Source organism: Melanotaenia boesemani, chromosome 1 (genome assembly GCF_017639745.1).
Source record: "Melanotaenia boesemani isolate fMelBoe1 chromosome 1, fMelBoe1.pri, whole genome shotgun sequence".
NCBI classification, from domain to species: Eukaryota; Metazoa; Chordata; class Actinopteri; order Atheriniformes; family Melanotaeniidae; genus Melanotaenia; species Melanotaenia boesemani.
In genome coordinates this window covers 2,032,241-2,052,061 of record NC_055682.1, presented here as the reverse complement: position 1 = coordinate 2,052,061, position 19,821 = coordinate 2,032,241, and the positions used below count along the sequence as shown (strand labels likewise).

The window sequence follows — 19,821 nt, the reverse complement described above, 5'->3', positions numbered from 1 at the left end:
ATCCTTCCTTCACTTGTGAACAAACCCCAAGAAAAGTGAACTCCTCCACTTGGGGCAGGATCTCATTCCCAACCCGGAAAGAGCACTCCACCCTTTTCCGGCTGAGGACCATGGTCTTGGATTTGGAGGTGCTGATTCTCATCCCAGCCGCTTCACACTCAGCTGCAAATCGCTCCAGTGAGAGCTGAAGATCACAGCCTGATGAAGCCAACAGAACCACATCATCCGCAAAGACCCGAGACCCAATCCTGATGCCACCGAACCGGATCCCCTCAACCTCTCGGCTGCACCTAGAAATTCTGTCCATAAAAGTTATGAACAGAATCAGTGACAATGGGCAGCCTTGGCAGAGTCCAACCCCCACCGGAAACGATTCTAATTTACTTCTGGCAATGCGGACCAAACACTGGCACCAGTTGTAGAGGGACCTGCTCGCACAAGGGGGTCTGGTACTCCCCCCACAGCAGTCCCCGGGGTACATGGTCGAAGGCCTTCTCCAAGTCCACAAAGCATATGTAGACTGGTTGAGCAAACTCCCATGCCCCCTCTAAGACCCTGAAAAGGGTGTAGAGCTGGTCCACTGTTCCACGACCAGGACAAAAACCACACTGTGATGGATGAGCCGTGGCTAGATGTGGAGCAGGCTTTGTGTGAGGACTTAGTCATCTCTGACCTGCCGTTCATCAGCTCAACCATTAAACCATATAAGTGCTTTAAAAGCCTTAACATCCGTTTTTCCTTAATGGCTTGGTGGGAATTCTGTAAGATAACCAGATCTTCCCTCTTTCCATGTAGACTTACACCCATCTGGAACAACCCTGACATCCTGCAGAACAAAAAGATGATAAACTTCACTCAATGGAAGACTAAAGGAATACAACAGTTAGGACAGATAATAGAAAATGGAAACTTTGTATCTTTCAACACAATTGTCTCACAGTATGGAATCAACAGCAATAAATTCTTAGAGTACCACCAACTAAAATCAATTATATGTAAGAAGTATACCCCTGTACAGTTAGACTTGCAGCTTCCTGTCAGAATAGCAGAATTCCTGAATCATAATACTCCAAAATTATTATCAAAAATATATAGATTACTTGCAAAGCTAGAAGACAGGATATCTCTCCCGACTTCAAAATGGGAAGATGATTTATCTAATAACTTTGATCAGAAAAGATGGTCACAAATATGTTTAAACACGTTTAAAATGACTCAGAATTCAAATATACAACTAATACAATTCAAAATTCTCCATAGAACTCATTATACAGGACACAGGATGTTCAGGATGGGCCTTTCACCATCAGATATCTGCCCACACTGCTCTGAGAACACCTCTGATAGCTACATCCATGCGCTGTGGTCCTGCACACCTGTCCAAAGGTTCTGGATTAAGGTGTGTGAAGATCTCTCAAAATGGTTTAAAACTAGTTTTCCTGCAAACCCCACACTTTGCCTACTGGGCGACCTGGGTGACACCAACATAGGAATACACTCCATAAACTTGGTCCTCGCAGTCTTATGCATCGCAAAGAAAACTATTCTTGTGAACTGGAAAGATAAGAATAATTTGTCTATCCAGCAGTTTAGAAATCTCCTGTTAGATCACATCAGCATTGAGACAATGTCTGCCTCCTCCAGGAACCAGTCAGATGACTTTCATTCCCTCTGGTCCCCTGTGACTGGCTACATCACTTAATGTAGGTGGAGGATTGCGGCTTCGCTGGGATGGGGGCGGATGTGGGTGGGGGGTCCCTGGTGGCTTCAGGTCTCCGGTTGTCTCCTGGGTGGGGATCTAGGCTGCTCCGCTGCTGGGTCGGCTGGGGGTTCCGGTCTGGGCGGGCGGCATTGGGTGGGCCCCGGAGTGGGGCTGCCTCGTGGCGGTGGGGGGTGGCTGCCGGGGTGCCTGGGTCGGTGTCCGTCGGCCCCTGGCCAGGTGGCCGGTCGGGCCCGGGGTGGGCCGGGTGGGGGCCCCGGGCTCTGGGGCGTCGGGTCTCCCCCCGCTCCTGGGGGTGGGGGGTCTGCCGCTGCTGGGGGGGGCTGGGCCCGTCCGGATGTGCCGTGCCGGGGGTTGGTCCGTGCCCTGGTGCTTGGTCGCAGCCCCGGAACCTGGGTGGGGGTGTGTTTGTGTGTGGGTGTGTGTGTGTGTGTGTCTGTGGGTATGCTGGTGTGTGGGTGGGTGTAGAGGGACGTGTGTGCCGTATGTGTGTGTGGGTGTGTATGAAGGTCTGGGTGTGTGCGTGTATGTGTGTGTGTGAGTAGTGTGCGGGTGTGTGTGTGGAGGTCTATGTGGGATGTGGGTGTGTGTGAAGGTATGTATATATGAGTGTGTGCACGTGGAGGTCGAGGTGTGTGTGGAGGAGTGAAGGAATGGGTGGAGGCGTGAGTATGTATGGAGGTGCTTGTGTGTATATGCAGGTATGTATGTGAGTGTGTGTGTAGTGGTGTATGTGTATGGAGGGGTATGAGAGTGTGTGTGTATGTGGGCACCGGTGTGTGTGTTTATAGGTATGTGCGTGACGTGTGTGTGTGGAGGTATGTGCACGTATTGAGGTGTTGGTATATAGAGGTGTGTGAGAGTGTGTGTGAGTGGCTGGGGAGAAAAAAAAAAAAAAAAAAAAAAAAGGAGTGTGTGCGTTTGCAGGGGGTTAGGACGTGTCCTCTGGGGGGCGCCCTGGCTGGGTGTTGGGGGCGGGGGCCTGGGGTTCCCTTCCTTCGCCTCGCCCCCCTCCCACTCAGAAAGAGGAAAGTGGCCCCTTGGGCTGGTGGCTGGCCCCTGGGGGGGTTCGTGGCATGCCTGGGTTGGGGTGCCTGCTCTGGGCCTGTGACGCCCTTCGGGGCCGGCGGGGGACGTGTAATGGAAAATTTATTCATATACCCTTATAGTTTGTAGGTTACACTTTGTATGTCTGTGTATTTAGATAAGAACTCCTTCTCACACCTTCCCCCCTCTCTCATCCCCTTTGTATGTCTGTGTATTTAGATAAGAACTCCTTCTCACACTTTCCCCCCCCTTTCTCATCCCCCCAACAGATGTTGAGAGTTTAATGAGCTTCCTCCTTTGCACCCTTCACTCCGTAACATTTGTTAACAGCTATGTGAGAAATTTAAAACAATGACCTCCTACTGTGATGTTATCAGCTCATGCCTGGTATATTAACTAAGCTCACTTGTATCTGGCAGACTCTCGCAGACAAACTCCTTTGACTGTGTGACTCTCATTGCCGGCCGGCTCTTAATAAAACTACTTTGTTCGATTCTCACTTAGTGTGTGATCTTTGATAACTAAAGATTTCCACAACAATTCTTGGCGTCACGAACAGGATATCTTGAGTGACTGACCGGAGGACCAGAACCCGTGATTGATCATCCTGAAGGATACTTCAGCCCCTGGGTCAGCCTTAACCATCAGGGGACGGCGGAGGAACTCCGTTCAGACACCACTGATATCCAGAACGAAGTCTGCGTGTGGAGCAGCATCCAGAATCACACACGGTGAGAAGTTTTCATATCAGACTCCCATTTACTGCTCCTTTTCGCAGGGTCCCGCTATCTTGTGAGGCAAGGTAGATTACTATTCTATTGCGGTAGAGTAGAGTTAGTCCGGCACTGAGGTGAAAACTTCGGTGGTAATAATAGGCGTTTTAGTCAATTTTTGTGCCTGAGTTTGGGCTCCTCGAAGAAGAAAAATCCAGCAAGGAGACGTCCTAGCTGCATAATGGGAAACACAGCTGTGACGGGGAAGGAGAGTAAATGGGACTCCCAAATTTTAAGAGATATGAAAAAGAAATATGGACCTGACTGCACAGACTGCATGACTTACTGGACAAAGAAACATGGTTTTCCAGAGAACGGGAGTTTGAGTAAGAAGGAATTAGATAAGCTGAATGAGGCAGCACAGAAGGACTGGGATGAGAAAAAGAAAAAAAAAAAAATCAAGGCAACGGACGTAGAGAAGTGGGAACGGCATAATAAATGCATTGAAATGTGGAAGAATGAGAGTGAATGTAGGGTTAGGAAAGCTAATACGAAAGAAATGGGTGGGGGATTAGATATGACTGGAGATATAGGAAACAGGAGGGATAATGCATCCCTGTCTAGTGCACCTCCACCATATAATAATAATTTAGGGCATTCACAACCCTCTCCATATCGTTCACTGCAGGAACGATTACAGGCGCTGAAGGTGGATCCAGATCTGGACTCCTGTCCCCCGGTGTTACAACAGCCCCAGCAGCCTCAGCAGCGTCATCCAGAGGACCGATGGAGAGATGAGACATCGGGTCCCGCTGACTCCAACCATGGCCAAGCTACAGGGGGAACCGAAAGACCGTCAGCAGACATGACCAGCCCTTCACGTACCAAGTCCGGGAAGATCTACGGACCGGAGGTGTCAGCAACCTCCCCTTTCTACAAATTTGGACAGACTGCAAAGGGCCTATTTTTGGGACAAAATACTGCTGAAGATGAAGACACTGAGGTTTTTAGTGCCCCCATGGTGGAAGTATCAGGACCCACCGGCCCCATATTGGTTTATCGCCCTTGGTCCCCCTCTGAAATCATGGAACATGCTAAAAATCTTCCTGACCCCACTGAAGATGGTGAGAAAGCTAGCGAGGAGTGGAGAGCTTTCTGCCGTGAACACCGCCCCACTGGACTTGAACTGAGAAAAATTCTTGCTAAAATGCTCACTGCTAGTGATCTGGCTAAGATCCGTCCCCACCTCCCTCCTGATGACACCGGCCTGAAAAATCCAAACTGGGACGATGAGCCGAACCGACCTTACAGAGAAGCCATCACCACACTCTGTGATGGCATAAAGACTGTGTTCCCTAATCGAGGAAGCCTGGCTGCCCTGAGAAATCTGATACAGGGCCCAGATGAGCGCATGGAGACTTTTCTACACCGCTGTGAAACTGTTTTCACCAGACACTCTGGCTTGGAGCGCCCTGCAGGAGACCTGGGGAACACTCCAGGACCATGGGAACGCCTTCTCTGTCAGACCATCATTGAAGGTATGAACAGAGATATGTTGGAAGTGGTGAAGAGACAGTATGTGGGGATGAGACATGAGACCAGACTGGCTAAGCTCCAACGTCAAGCAAAACACGCACAAGATGTCATGGATGAAAACAAGAAAAAAGCTGAATCCAAGAAAGAAAAACAGATGTCAACAGCCTTGACTCTGTTCACCTCCCAAAATCAGCCACAATCCAATAGGGATAGGAGAGGCAGAGGAAGGGGCAGAGGAAGACGAGAGAGGGGCGGCAACCAACAACAGCGTGGGGCATGTTATCGCTGTGGCCAATACGGACACTGGAAGGACGAGTGCCCTCGTGTTCATGGGCCCACCCACAAACAGAGAAACCAGCAGGCTGACTGAGGGGCGGACCCGGGAGACAGGACTCCAGAGGAGCTTTTTTCTCCACCCACCACAGTTTTCGCTGCAGCAACTGTTGAGGGAAGTGAAATGCACACACACACATACACACACACATACACTCATTTAGCTGCTATAGCTTATAAACGTTTTCCTTTGTTTACATTGTCTGTAAATAATCAACCAGTTTCTTTTATGGTTGACAGTGGTGCAACTCACTCAGTTCTTAAGACAGGCACCCTAAATCCCACACCACCACTCAGTGGTAAGACTGTTATTTCTGTGTCTGCTGGAGGCCATCATGACAAAGAAAAATTCACGGTACCTTTAACCTGCTCAGTACAAGGTGAGCATCCATTTACACATTCCTTTCTTTTGTCCAAAGTTTGTCCTGTAAATTTACTGGGCCGTGATCTGATGTGCAAACTGGGAATTCAGATTTCCTCTGGGTCTCAGGGGCTGACCATATCATGTTCATCTTCTGACACTGAGGAAAAAGATTTAATGATGGTTAAATATAACCCAAGAGCTCCCTGCTATGCTTATCAGTGGAAAATGGGAAGCTCCCCTCTTTCTTCACACTGGCTGTCCCTCTGCAGAGCCAGAGTCTCCCCTGGGGCAGAGGTGATGGGGGAGAGGGAATTACATTGCACATCCTACATCTGTCCTGATGGGCCAGATCAGCAGTATGAAAAAATCTTTTTTAGGGACTGCTCTGACAAACTGACTGTGACATGTATGTTTTGGAATGAAAGTATGTGTGTTTTGTCTGTCTCACTAACCTCTGACCAACAGAAGTTGTTTAAACTTCACACACACCCACACGTGTCTCTTTCCAAGTCCCACTCGACTGAGTGGAAGGATTTGGGCCCCTTTGTTGCTACTGCTCTCAGAGAGTCTCAGTGGCAATCCACTCATGACTCAGCAGTTTTGTTTTCTCCAAGGCTGGGTGTATTTAAGCAGAGCATGCTCTCTGTGATTCATTGCCAGAAAAGTGTTCAGTTGGTAGATGATGATTTTCTGCCATGTTTATCTGCTGACTCACCCTTGCCACCTGTTCCCCCAGCCCTCTCTCAGGTTCCCTCTGATTTGTGGGCTACCTCTCCCCATGATGTGGGCCTGGTTAAGAACTGCCCCCCAGTAATCATCACTCCGAAATCTGACTACCGCCCCTGCCAGAAGCAATATCCTCTCAAACCTGAAGCTTTGGAGGGTATTACACCTGTCTTCAATTCACATCTTAGGAGTGGTATTGTTGTTTCTTGTCCAAATTCACCTGTTCGCACTCCTATTTTCCCAATCATGAAACCACGTAAACCACCAGCCAAACCTGACTGGCGTTTTGTCCAAGATCTCCAAGCTGTCAATAAAGCAGTTATTTCACGGGCCCCTATGATGCCCAACCCCCACACCATCGTGTCGCAGATTCCTCCTACTGCTACACATTTCTCCGTGGTAGATCTGGCAAATGCTTTTACGTCTGTTCCTGTTCATCCAGACAGCCAATTCTGGTTCGCTTTTGAGTTCAATGGGAAACCATACACTTGGACCCGGCTTCCCCAGGGGTACTGTGAGTCCCCCACAATCTACAATGAGGTACTAAGAGATTCTCTTTCTTCTTTGCAGCTTCCACAGGGCGTAGTTTTATTAACTTACGTTGATGACCTTCTGCTCTGCTGTCCTTCTGCCTCCTTGTGTGAGGAGGCCACACTGGCCCTCCTCCTCCATCTTCATTCTGAGGGTCATAAAGCCAGTCTGCGTAAACTACAGTTCTGCCAGCCTCAAGTCATCTTTCTAGGGCATCACATTTCTGCCACCACCAAGGCCCTGACCCCTAAACGGATTGAGGCCATTCAGAAAGCACCAAAACCTGTTACCAAGAAACAGCTGATGTCATTTCTAGGTATGGTAGGGTTTTGTCGGGCCTTTATTCCACATTTTTCTGAACTTGAGGCCCCCCTGACTTCCTGTATACATGGTAAGAATCTATCTGCTCATGACCATTTCTTCTGGACCCCGGAGGCTGAGCAGGCTTTCCTGTCTGTGAAACAAGCGCTGTGTTCTGCTCCAGCCCTGGCTCTGCCAGACCCAGCCAAACCTTTCTTTCAGTTTGTTGATGAAAAACATGGTTTCATGTCTTCTGTTCTCCTTCAACAGCACGGCTCTCACAAGCGCCCGGTGGCCTATTACTCTTCCAAGCTCGACTCTGTTGCTGCGGGGCTTCCTGGCTGTCTGAGAGCTGTGGCTGCATGTGAGAAGGCTGTACTTGCATCACGTGACATTGTGGGATACAGTGAGCTAACTGTTTTTGTTCCTCATTCTGTATCCATCATTTTGCTCGAACAAAAGACTTCTCATCTGTCTGCAGCTAGATGGCTGAGATACACCACAGTTCTTCTCGATATGCCTAACATCACTATGAAACGGTGTACATCACTTAACCCTGCCACTCTTCTTCCTACCGCAGAAGATGGTGTTCATCACTGTTGTGAGACTGTTCTGTCTGAAATCTGCACTCCGAGACCAGATTTATCTGATGAGCCTCTTCTTAACTCTGATCTCATTCTTTTTTGTGATGGCTCCTCCTTCAGAGACCATTCTGGTAAGAACAGAGTGGGTTTTGCTGTCTGTGATGAGCATCAGGTTCTCTTCTCTGGCTCCCTCCCTTCACAATTCTCTGCTCAGACAGCTGAACTTGTTGCTCTCACTGAGGCCTGTAAATTCGCACAAGGTAAGTCCCTGACTGTGTATACCGATTCGCGTTACGCCTTTGGTGTAGTTCATGACTTTGGTGCGTTGTGGCGTCACCGAAATTTTTTGAAATCTGATGGTAAGCCTATTTTGAACTCCACACAGGTTGCGGCTCTCCTTGACGCTATTCTTCTTCCTTCAGATGTCGCTGTAGTGAAATGTCAAGCTCACACTAATGACACTTCCTCTGTTGCCCGTGGCAACGCCTTGGCCGACCAGGCTGCTAAGCAGGCAGCTCTGTCAGCCTCTCCGCACATTCTCACCTCTTCTCCTCTCACAGAAGAGGATCACTCTCCTCCCTGTTCTCTACAGGACATCCAGTCTTTTTCTACTCCAGAGGAACGCTCTGTCTGGAAGACTAACTCCTGCACCCCTGATTCTGCAGGTGTATGGCGCTCTGTTGATGGAAAACCTTGCCTTCCTCGCCATTTCTTCCCCTGGTTTGCTAAGTTGTCACATGGGTTGGACCATGTGTCAAAAGGGGGGATGGTATCTTCCACAACATCTCTTTGGTTCACAAAAGGCTTCACTGTGGTGGCTGAAAATTACTGCAAAAAATGTTTGATCTGTGCAGGCTATAACACCGCCCGCCCTCTTGCCTGCCCTCCAGCTGGTCATACACCACCTAATCAGCCTTTTGATCATTTGATGATGGATTTCATTGAGTTAACACCTGCAGAAGGTAAGAAATATTGTCTAGTTATGGTAGACATGTGGTCAAAGTGGGTTGAAGCTTTTCCAGCAAAGCATGCCACAAGTTCAGTCGTGGCTAAGGCTCTGGTGACCGAAATCATTCCAAGATGGGGGATTCCAGTTAAGGTCTCATCTGACAATGGTTCACACTTTGTAAATGCGGCCCTGAAAGAGGTAAGTGGACTATTGGGGTTCCAGCTTAAGACTCATTGTGCTTATCACCCGCAATCAGGCGGAGCAATTGAAAGAGAGAACGCCACTTTAAAAGGTAAGTTGGCTAAATGTTGTGAAGAAACAGGACTGTCTTGGCCAAAAGCCCTCCCACTCATTCTTATGCACATGAGAATGAGGAAACGTGCCCGGACAAATCTTAGTCCATTTGAGATTCTGTTTGGCAGACCTCCCTACACTGGTCTGGATCCTCCAGGACTCTCCGTGTCTACCACATACTGTGAAAGTAACATGCTTGCTTATTGTCAAAATCTGTCCAAAGTTCTCTCACAGGTGCAGAGTGTGGTGAAAGAGGCCCTGCCACGCCCAGCATCAGATCTGCTTCACTCCTTGGTTCCGGGAGATTGGATCTTGGTTCGAGAGACGAGGAGAAAGCACTGGCGGTCTAAAAGGTGGCTGGGTCCCTTCCAGGTCCTGTTGGTCACTCATACAGCCGTGAAGGTCGCTGAAAGGTCCACGTGGATTCACGCGTCCCACTGTAGAAGGTTTCAAAGTACCCCAACTCCAGCTGACCTCTCAACCACAGGGCAGAATAATCCCTGAGGTCAGCCCCGTGTGAGATGGTCCATTCTCCACGGGACAACATGAAGTACACCCAGACTGCCGTGAGGGGATGGTCGTGCGTCATCCTCTTCATCCTTATCACCTCCCTCCTCTGGTACCTGGATCCAACCGGACCTCACCTGACACAACGCACCCCAGCTTCGTCCCAACCCGCCAGACGACTGCAGGGGACAGAAGCACCCTCCCTCAGGAGGCACCGCCGAGATAACCACATCCTTCAGCATCATGATCACACTGAGAATCTTTGGTGGCAAGTTGCCAATTTGTCTGCTCATAAATTGACAAATGACAGTTGCTATGTTTGTGGACTGGTGCCGCATGCCACACCCACTCAATCAGTTTTATTCCATATCCAGTCCCTTTGAATACCACTTTGTGGACTCTGATCATGGGTAATAGATTACACCCTAGGAACATTACTTGGCCACACCAGCGCCCTCCCCTCTCCTGGAGGAGACCAGCTGAGTTTTCCAGCAACACAAACTCCACTTGTGTTTCATCCAGAACTGTCTTCCGCTTAAGGGATCGTACAAATCCATATTCTTCTCCACCTCTTTGTTTTCAGCGAAATGGGACAGATGCACTATTCTTTTTAGGACACACTCTAGGTTGTCAGCGTATCATTTCAGCCTCATGTATATCCTCACCTTGCCCCAAACGCTCTGACCCGTTCACTTTAAATCCTCGTGATTTATTCCCTGATAGTTCTCCCTCTACAGAGTGGGCCTCAGGAGTCGTTGTGTTTAACCTTACAGCTCTCTTACCTTTTCCTGACCTTCCTATGTACAATAATTCTGTTCTTAACACCATTTGGTCTTATATCCCATCAGATACCGGCTTTGGATGTCCTCAGAACATGGTTTGGACATGTGGCAGACACTCTTATATTTACCTTCCTGTCAATTGGTCTGGAACATGTTATCTGGCTTATCTGCTCCCTGATGTCTCTGCGTTTACTCTAACCCCAAATGGTACATTGCGGCCTTTTCCCGAACCCTTTCATCACCCCCATCGTGTTAAACGCGGTATCTTCTCTCCACAGATGAAAGGATTTATGATGGCTTTGCCCTGGTGGGGGGTTGGGGAACTAGCATGGACTGTGGAAGATCTATCAATCTCTTTGGAAAATTTAACCTCTCTGGTGGATTCTGGGTTTAGCTTGCTGCAAAAGGAAGTCCAAGCCTTGAGAATAATGTCCCTACAAAACCGGATGGCCCTCGATTTTCTACTAGCTGCACAAGGTGGCACTTGCGCTCTGATTGGAGATCAATGTTGTACTTTTGTCCCTGATACATCTACTAACTTGTCTGTGATTCATGATGCCCTTACTGATCTCTGGGACACCCTACATGACCGCAACAATGCTAGTTTGCCCTCTAAGGAGTGGGATTTCTGGAACTGGCTTACTAGTGGTTCCTGGATCTTGGTTCTGACCAGGGTTACTACTGTCCTGACTATATTTCTCTTGTGTGTTCTAGTTGTTTTTTGCTGTGTTCTTCCTCTGATCAAATGTACGCTTAACAGAACATTTAATTTCCATGTTCATCATTATACCCCAGAGGATATCACTCCCTATTATGACAGTGGTGATTTGGAATTCCTTGAGTGAATTTTTCTTTATTCTTTAATTGTGATTAATATGTTACATTTTAATCAAAGGGGTGGATTGTAATGGAAAATTTATTCATATACCCTTATAGTTTGTAGGTTACACTTTGTATGTCTGTGTATTTAGATAAGAACTCCTTCTCACACCTTCCCCCCTCTCTCATCCCCTTTGTATGTCTGTGTATTTAGATAAGAACTCCTTCTCACACTTTCCCCCCCCTTTCTCATCCCCCCAACAGATGTTGAGAGTTTAATGAGCTTCCTCCTTTGCACCCTTCACTCCGTAACATTTGTTAACAGCTATGTGAGAAATTTAAAACAATGACCTCCTACTGTGATGTTATCAGCTCATGCCTGGTATATTAACTAAGCTCACTTGTATCTGGCAGACTCTCGCAGACAAACTCCTTTGACTGTGTGACTCTCATTGCCGGCCGGCTCTTAATAAAACTACTTTGTTCGATTCTCACTTAGTGTGTGATCTTTGATAACTAAAGATTTCCACAACAGACGGGGGCGCCCTAAGCCACTGGCGGGTCGTCTTCCAGGGGGGAGGCTTACCCCCCTCTGGACCTACATCTCCTGACCCCTCCCCTCCCCACTCTTCACTACATACACAGGTAGGGCCGTGGGGGGTGTGCTTGTTGCGCTGGGCGGGGCAGGGGGGGTCATCATAGTGGCCCCGTTGCTTCGCCGAGCGGCAGCATGCCTCCCAGCTTTTAATTCCACTTAGTCACTGAGCACAAATAACATTTGCAACATACAAACACGTTTTGGGGGCTGAACATGCGAGGTCAGGTGGGTGGGACTGCTCAGGTGGCCCCACCCCCTCCTCAATGCAGTTACTGCCCCCCAATTTTAACCCTCTTTTTTTAATTGCAAACAGCACATAATATATTCCCTCACTAGTGGGGGAGGGAGGGGCGATGGGGTCTTCAAGCGCCCCTGTCTCCATGGATGGCCCGGGGGCGGGGCGGGCCGGGTGGCCTGTCGCGTTGGCCCGGGGCGTGGGCGGGCTGTCCCGGGGGGTTTGGCTGCTGGCCCTGGGGGGAAGGTGCTGTTTTGGGGGTGGGGAGTGGGGGACTGGGGCGGGGTGGGGGGGGTGGGGGCCTGGCTCGTGTCTCCTCGCCTCCTGGCTGGGGCTGTCCCCCCGCGGCGTGGGGTGGCGGGAGGATGGTGGCGGGGGGATGGTGTTTGTGTGTGTGTGTGTGTGTATGTGGGGGGGGGGGGGGGGGGGGGAGAGAGTGGTGTGTGTGGGGGGGGATGGGTGGTGGAGGGATGGTGTGTGTGTGTGGGAGGGTGGGGTGTGTGGAGGTGGATGTGTGGTGTGTGGGAGGGGGGGTGGTGTGGGTGTGGGAGGATGAATGGTGGAGGGATGATGTATGTGGGGGAGGATGGGGTATGTGTGGGAGAATGTATGGTGCAGGGAGGGGGAGTGTGTGGGAGGATGGATGGTGGAAGAATGGTGTGTGTGCAGGAGGATGGATGGTGTATGGGAGGGAGGATGGTGTGTGTGTGGGGGAGTGGTGTATGTTTGGGAGAGTGGGTGATGGAGGGGTGGTGTGTGTGTGTGTGGGAGGATGGGGTACGTGAAGGTGGATGTTTGGTGTAGGAGAGGGAGGACGGTGTATGTGTAGGAGAATGATGTATGTGTGGGAGGATGGGTAGTGGAAGGATGGTGTGTGTGTGTGTGTGTGGGAGGTGTGAAGGTGGAGGATGGTGTATGTGTGGGAGGATGAGTGGTGGAGGGATGATGTGTGTGTGGGAGGATGGGGTAGGTGTGGGAGAGTGTATGGTGGAAGGATGGTGAGTGTGTGGGAGGATGGATGGTGGAAGGATGGTGTGTGTGTGGAAGGATGGATGGTGGAAGGATGGTGTGTGTGTGTGGGAGGACAGAGTATGTAAGGATTGGATGGTGTATGTGTGGGAGGATGAATGGAGGAGTGGAAGGAGAGTGTGTGTGTTTGTGTGTGTTGGTCTGGGGGGGGGGGGGCAGGACTGGTTCTCGGGGTGTGCGGCTGGGCGCTGGGGTGTGGGGCTGGCCTCTGGCGGTGGCCGTCTGGGCGGGCCGGGTCCCCCCGGGTGGCGTGCTGGCCCTTGGCCTGTGGGGGTGGGGGGTGTCCCTGCGCTCCTGGGCCCGGGCCCTCTGCCCCGTCTGTCCCGGGCGGCCGGTGCCCGGGGGGGTCGGGGACTGCTGGCCTCGGCCTGCCGGGGCCGGTGCCCTGTGTCCGCGGGGCGGCTCCTGCTGGGGTCTCCTGCTGCTGCCTTCCTGAGCGGGCAAGTGGTCGTCTCTGTGGACCGGTCGGGATCTGTAGCCTACGGGGGGGCTGGTGGCCTGGGTCTCGGGACCGCTGGCCTGACTCTGGCCTCTGTTCAAGTGAGGTGGCATCTGCATGATCACTCTGCATGGTCACTCCTTCCTGAACGTCTCCACACAGTCTTTGCGTCGCCATGTGGCCGAGTTCTCCAGCATATCCACACAGGTTTCTCTGCGCGTGTTCTTGAATACAGCAGTTTCACTTATATCTATTATCATATTTTTTTTTCTTTTTTTTTTATTATTTCTGTTCTTATTATTATTATTATTACTCTTACTCTTATTATTATTACTACTACTATTATTATTATTACTATTATTGTGATTATTATTATTGTTACTATTATCAACTAGTTGTGTAATGACCTACTGGCTAGGATGATCTTAGCTATATATGTTGTAAGTAGTATGGATTACATGGTCTTCTGTATGATGTTTCAAGTCCCCACCCGCACTCCCCACACCCTTTCTGTCCCTCTCTCTCCCCTCCCTCTTCTCTCTACTTTCTTTTCTCTCTCTCTCTCTCTGTCCCCTCCGGTCGAGTCCAGCATTAAGAGTCTGATTTAATAAAGTTTTTCATGTCATCAAGAGGGACTTTATACATGTAGTATAAATCCCTGCTTGATAGAGTAAAATTGCCCAGCACCAGACAGCAGCCAGACAATCATTCTGTTTGCAACGATGCTGGACAAGACAGGTTAAAAAAAAAAAACAAAAAAAAAAAAAAAAACAAAAACCACACTGTTCTTCCTGTCAAGAGAAAATGCTTCTTATCTAAAGAGAAATACACACAGAAAGAGTCAATACCAATGAGCAATTTTAATTGCCAGGGGAGACAAGCACTCGCCGGTAAGCAAATACCTTCTCCAATAAGGCTTTGTCCTCCTGCTGTTACGTTGGACCAGACAGGTGACGGTTTCTGGACCCACAGTGCAGACACTGAATAGCCAGGAGGCAGAGGATGAGTAAGTGAAAGGGTTTTAATGCAGACGTGAAATGAACAGGAATCTGTGTTCTAAATCCGAGGACCAGAGTGGTAAACTGCAGACTGGACGGCCTGGCGAGCAGGCAGAGTCAGACGTGAGGTTGGTTGGAGCCAGAGGTGAGGAAGCTGATGAGAACAGGGGAAAACAGTCCAGGAAGTTGGCAGGCAGACGGGACAGGCAGGATCCAAGACGCCAGGAGTCTAGACACAGGAATTTGAGTTATTAAACACGAACTGGTTTCAATAGATAAACTAGAAAGGCCACGATATACCAGATGGGTAACTGGAGGATCCGGCGAGGAGTGGAGAAAAGCCCGGTGTTTAAATACTGTGGTGGTGATGAGCGGATGAGGTTCTGGTGTGGTGATCTGCCCAGGTGAGATGATTGCTGCTGCTGCTGCTGAACTCTCCAGGTAGGAAACAAACATGACACACAAGACAGACAGAGGGAGCCAGACGCACACACTAGGATAATCTGGGAACACATATACACAGGGGAGACAGACAGGAGCCCCAACACCTGCAGCTTTTATTTAGTTCGATCACATGATTAGTCACACCATATCATTACCATATCATTATGCACACAAAAACAGCAACCAGCCCTATTTACACATAAGTCATATGGGCTCACTCCCACATATCTTTGTTTTCCCTTTTCATGTGAGGGCTCAAACTTCTTACCCTGCAATGTTCACCCCACCCACGAAGGAAAATACTTTTCACATTCATCTCTGGAATGTTCTGTGGTTACAGATAGCAGAAGCAAAAACGGGATGTACTATGTACAAATCATGCTCTTGCAGATAAATGAAAAGGTCACAGTAGTTGTCATGTTACACAATTCAATCAATCAATGATAACTTATATACAATTCTTATCACCTCCTCAATCCAAAGTTCAACTACGCGAGAGACCCTCCTCTCCAGCACCCTGAATAGACCTTACCAGGAAGAATGAGAAGTGTGATCCCCCTGTAGTTGGAGCACACCCTCCGGTCCCCCTTTTTGAAGAGGGGGACAACCACCCCAGTCTGCCAGTCCAGAGGAACTGTCCCTGATGTCCACGCAATGCTACAGAGGCCTGTCTTGGTTGACACGCCAACGCCAGGGTACCCAGACTCTGCTTCCTTGTGTGTCAGATGTGTCAGTGGGATTGAAGAGGTCTTCGAAGTATTCCATCCACCAACCCACAACGTCCCAAGGTCAGCAGCCCCCCATCCCCACTGTACACAGTGTTGATGGAGCATTGCGTCCATCCGGAAGCTGCCTGGAAGTCATTCTCCATGGCCTCTCCAAACTGCTGCCTGAGTTTTAAACTTAGCGACCACCCGAGTCACTTGGGAATGCTTAGCCTGCCGATACTCATCAGCTGCCTCTGGAGTCCCACAGCCCAAAAGACCTGATAGGACTCCTTCTTCAGCTTGACGGCATCCCTCACTGCTAGTGTCCACAAACGGGTTTGTGGATTTCCACCACAACAGGCACCAAACATCTTTCAGCCACAGCTCCAGTTGGCCACCTCAACAATAGAGGCATGGAACACAGCCCACTCGGACTCAAAGTCCCCCACCTCACCCAGGACATGGTTGAAGCTCTGCCGGAGATGGGGGTTGAAACTCTTTCTGACAGGGGACTCCGCCAGATGTTCCCAGCAGACCCTCACAACACGTTTGGGTTTGCCAGGCCTGACCAGCATCCTCCCCCACCATCTGAGCCAACTCACCACCAGGTGGTGGTCAGTTGACAGCTCCACCCCTCTCTTCACCCAAGTGTCCAAGACATGCAGCCGCAAGTCCGATGATACTACTACAAAGTTGATCATTGAACTGCGGCCTAGAGTGTCCTGGTGCCAGGTGCACATGTGGACACTCTTATGTCTGAACATAGTGTTTGTTATGGTGTTCATGGTGTTTGGACAATCCATGCTGAGCACAAAAGTCCAACAACAAAAGACCAATCGGATTCAGATCAGGAGGGCCATTCCTCCCAATCACACCCTTCCAGGTCTATCATTGCCAACATGGGCATTGAAGTCCCCCAGCAGAATGAGGGAGTCCCCGGAAGCAGTGCTTTCCAACACCCCATTCAAGGACTCCAAAAAGTGTGGGTACTCCGCTGTTTAGTGCATAAGCACAAACAACAGTCAGGACCCGTCCCCCCACCTGAAGGCAGAGGGTTATGTTGTCAGGGGTTTTATGTCCCTGGTAGGGTCACCCATGGCAAACAGGTCTCTGGGGGAGGGACAAGACAAAGCGTGGCTCAATAGACCCCTATGATGAGTCAGATCGGTGGATCCAGGTTTCCCTTGCCTGGACATGGGTCACCGGGGCCTCCCTCTGGAGCCAGGCCTGGAGGTGAGGCACAGAGGCGAGCGCCTGGTGGCCGAGCCTTTGCCCATTGGGCCCAGTCAGGCTCAACCAAAAAGGGTGACGTAGGCTCACCAGCTGCAGGAGGGGTTGGTGCGGTGTGAGCTGGGTGGCGGCCGAAAGCAGGGACCCTGGCAGTCTGATCCTTGGCTGCAGAAGCTAGCTCTAGGGATGTGGAACATCAGGGAAGGAGCCTGAGCTGGTGCGCGAAGTTGAGCAGTTCCGGCTAGATATAGTTGGACTCACCTCGATGCACGGCTTAGGCTCTGTAACCACTGTCCTCAAGAGGGGCTGGACCCTCTTCCATTCTGGAGTTGGATATTTTCTTGGACCACTTTGGGCTCCTTAGTACCAACGTGGCCTGCTTTAACCAGCACAGCCTACCTGAGTATTGTTGCTGACCATGTCCATCCCTTTATGACCACAGTGGAGCATCTTCTGATGCTACTTCCAGCAGGATAATGCACCATGTCACAAAGCTCAGATCATCTCCACCTGCTTTCTACAACATGACGATGAGTTCACTGGACTCCAACGGCCTCCACAGCCACCAGATCTCAGTCCAGTAGAGCAGCTTTGGGATGTGGTGGAACGGGAGATTCTCATCACGGATGCAGCCGACAAACCTGCAGCAACTGTGTGATGCTGTCATGTCAATATGAAGAAAACCTCTGAGGAAGGTTTCCATCACCTGCTTCATCTATCACACCAGGTTTAAAAAGGTCCGACCCGGTACTAGAAGATGGTCCTGATAAAGAGGACGACCCAGTACTAGAAGGTGGACCTGATGAAGAGGACGACCCAGTACTAGAAGATGGACCTGATGAAGAGGACGACCCAGTACTAGAAGGTGGACCTGATGAAGAGGACGACCCAGTACTAGAAGGTGGACCTGATGAAGAGGACGACCCGGTACTAGAAGGTGGAACTGATGAAGAGGACGACCCAGTACTAGAAGGTGGACCTGATGAAGAGGACGACCCAGTACTAGAAGGTGGACCTGATGAAGAGGACGACTCAGTACTAGAAGGTGGACCTGATGAAGAGGACGACCCGGTACTAGAAGGTGGAACTGATGAAGAGTACGACCCGGTACTAGAAGGCGGTCCTGATGAAGAGGATGACCCGGTGCCAGAAGGTGGACCTGATGAAGAGGACTACCCAGTACTAGAAGGTGGACCTGATGAAGAGGACGACCCGGTACTAGAAGGTGGACCTGATGAAGAGGACGACACAGTGCTAGAAGGTGGTCCCAATGAAGAGGATGCTGGATGTTTCCAGGCTTCTCTGCAGCTTTACAGCCTGAATGAACTGAATAACTTGATGTGGGCTGCAGGTCTGCAGCCTCTGAAGGTCGGTTTAATTAATATGGAAACTGCATGTTGTGTGTTTGCAGGTACCTGTTCTCTGCAGCCTTTAAGGCCCTGCACTGCACCCCCTCCCTCACCAGGGCTCCTGGGTCAGAACCTCTGGATGGACGTGTGATATGTACACATTATTTCTATTTATTTCTCTGCTGGTGTTTGTGTTGACATGAAAAGTTGGAAAGCTGCAGGAGGAAAATCATTCCTGTCACATCCTGCAGAGATCCACATCAGGACCTGCTGCAGGCGGAGAGAAGGCGCACTGATATCCGTCGCACTTCAAACGTTACCTCTCATCGTCTACCTGCTGCCTCCTGGACCAACACGATAAAATCAATCAACAGCTTTCTGATTGTGATGGATCTGGAGGAGCTGAGGATCCACACACGCTGGTGGGGAGATAATAAAACCTCCTGTGGGATTAATCTGAGCCTCCCTGGCCCGCCGCTCCGACACTTCATGTTAATGATGTTGTTCCTGCTCGCAGGGAAGGCGGCGATCTCCAATTGTTCCGCTCGTGGCAGCATCTCCTGAATTAACCGCTGGCTCCTCAGAGACGACCTGGTGGGATTAAAGGAGATTAGAGGAGGTGTGGATTCAGCAGGACAGAAACATTCAGTAAGGATGAGAATGTAGAAGCAATTCATTAACCACAACTATCGGTTTTTATCTATAGTTCGGTTCATTTTCCTTAAGACTCCAAAAAGCTGTTTTTATTATTTATTTATTCTATTTTACTTCACCTGTTAAATTTTAACCTGAACCAGTCTATAGCGGCTTTTAATCCCAGTATGAACCAGTCTGTAACAGTTTTTAATCCCACTATAAACCAGTCTGTAGCAGCTTTTAATCCCAGTATAAACCAGTGTGTAACAGCTTTTAATCCCATTATAAACCAATGTGTAGCAGCTTTTAATTCCAATATAAACCAGTTTGTAGCTGCTTTTAATCCCAATATAAACCAGTGTGTAGCAGCTTTTAATCCCAGTATAAACCAATGTGTAGCATCTTTTAATCCCAGTATAAACCAGTGTGTAGCAGCTTTTAATCCCAGTATAAACCAGTTTGTAGCAGCTTTTAATCCCAGTATAAACCAGTCTGTAGCAGCTTTCATTCCCAGTATAAACCAGTCTGTAGCAGCTTTCATTCCCAGTATAAGCCAGTCTGTAACAGCTTTCATTCCCAGTATAAAAAAGTCTGTAGCAGCTTTCATTCCCAGTATTAACCAGTCTGTAGCAGCTTTTAATCCCAGTATAAACCAGTCTGTAGCATCTTTTCATCCCAGTATAAACCAGTTTGTAGCAGCTTTTAATCCCAGTATAAACCAGTCTGTAGCAGCTTTCATTCCCAGTATAAACCAGTGTGTAACAGCTATTAATCCCATTATAAACCAATGTGTAGCAGCTTTTAATCCCAGTATAAACCAGTTGGTAGCTGCTTTTAATCCCAGTATAAACCAATGTGTAGCATCTTTTAATCCCACTATAAACCAGTGTGTAGCAGCTTTTAATCCCAGTATAAACCAGTCTGTAGCGTCTTTTAATCCCAGTATAAACC

The 19,821-nt window shown here is 49.4% G+C and overlaps 2 protein-coding genes across 2 annotated transcripts; both read left to right on the top strand.

Moving 5' to 3' along the window:
- Nucleotides 1-3,017: 3,017 nt before the first annotated feature.
- On the top strand, nt 3,018-5,628 carry LOC121645412. The gene is made up of 2 exons (XM_041993849.1): nt 3,018-3,498; nt 4,169-5,628. The coding sequence occupies exon 2, from the start codon at nt 4,346-4,348 to the stop codon at nt 5,384-5,386; it is 1,041 nt and encodes a 346-aa protein (XP_041849783.1). The 5' UTR covers nt 3,018-3,498; nt 4,169-4,345; the 3' UTR covers nt 5,387-5,628.
- Nucleotides 5,629-8,620: 2,992 nt separating this feature from the next.
- Nucleotides 8,621-9,601, top strand: LOC121645441 (protein NYNRIN-like). Its single transcript, XM_041993901.1, has one exon. It carries the CDS (start codon nt 8,621-8,623, stop codon nt 9,599-9,601), a length of 981 nt encoding a protein of 326 aa, XP_041849835.1.
- Nucleotides 9,602-19,821: the final 10,220 nt, after the last annotated feature.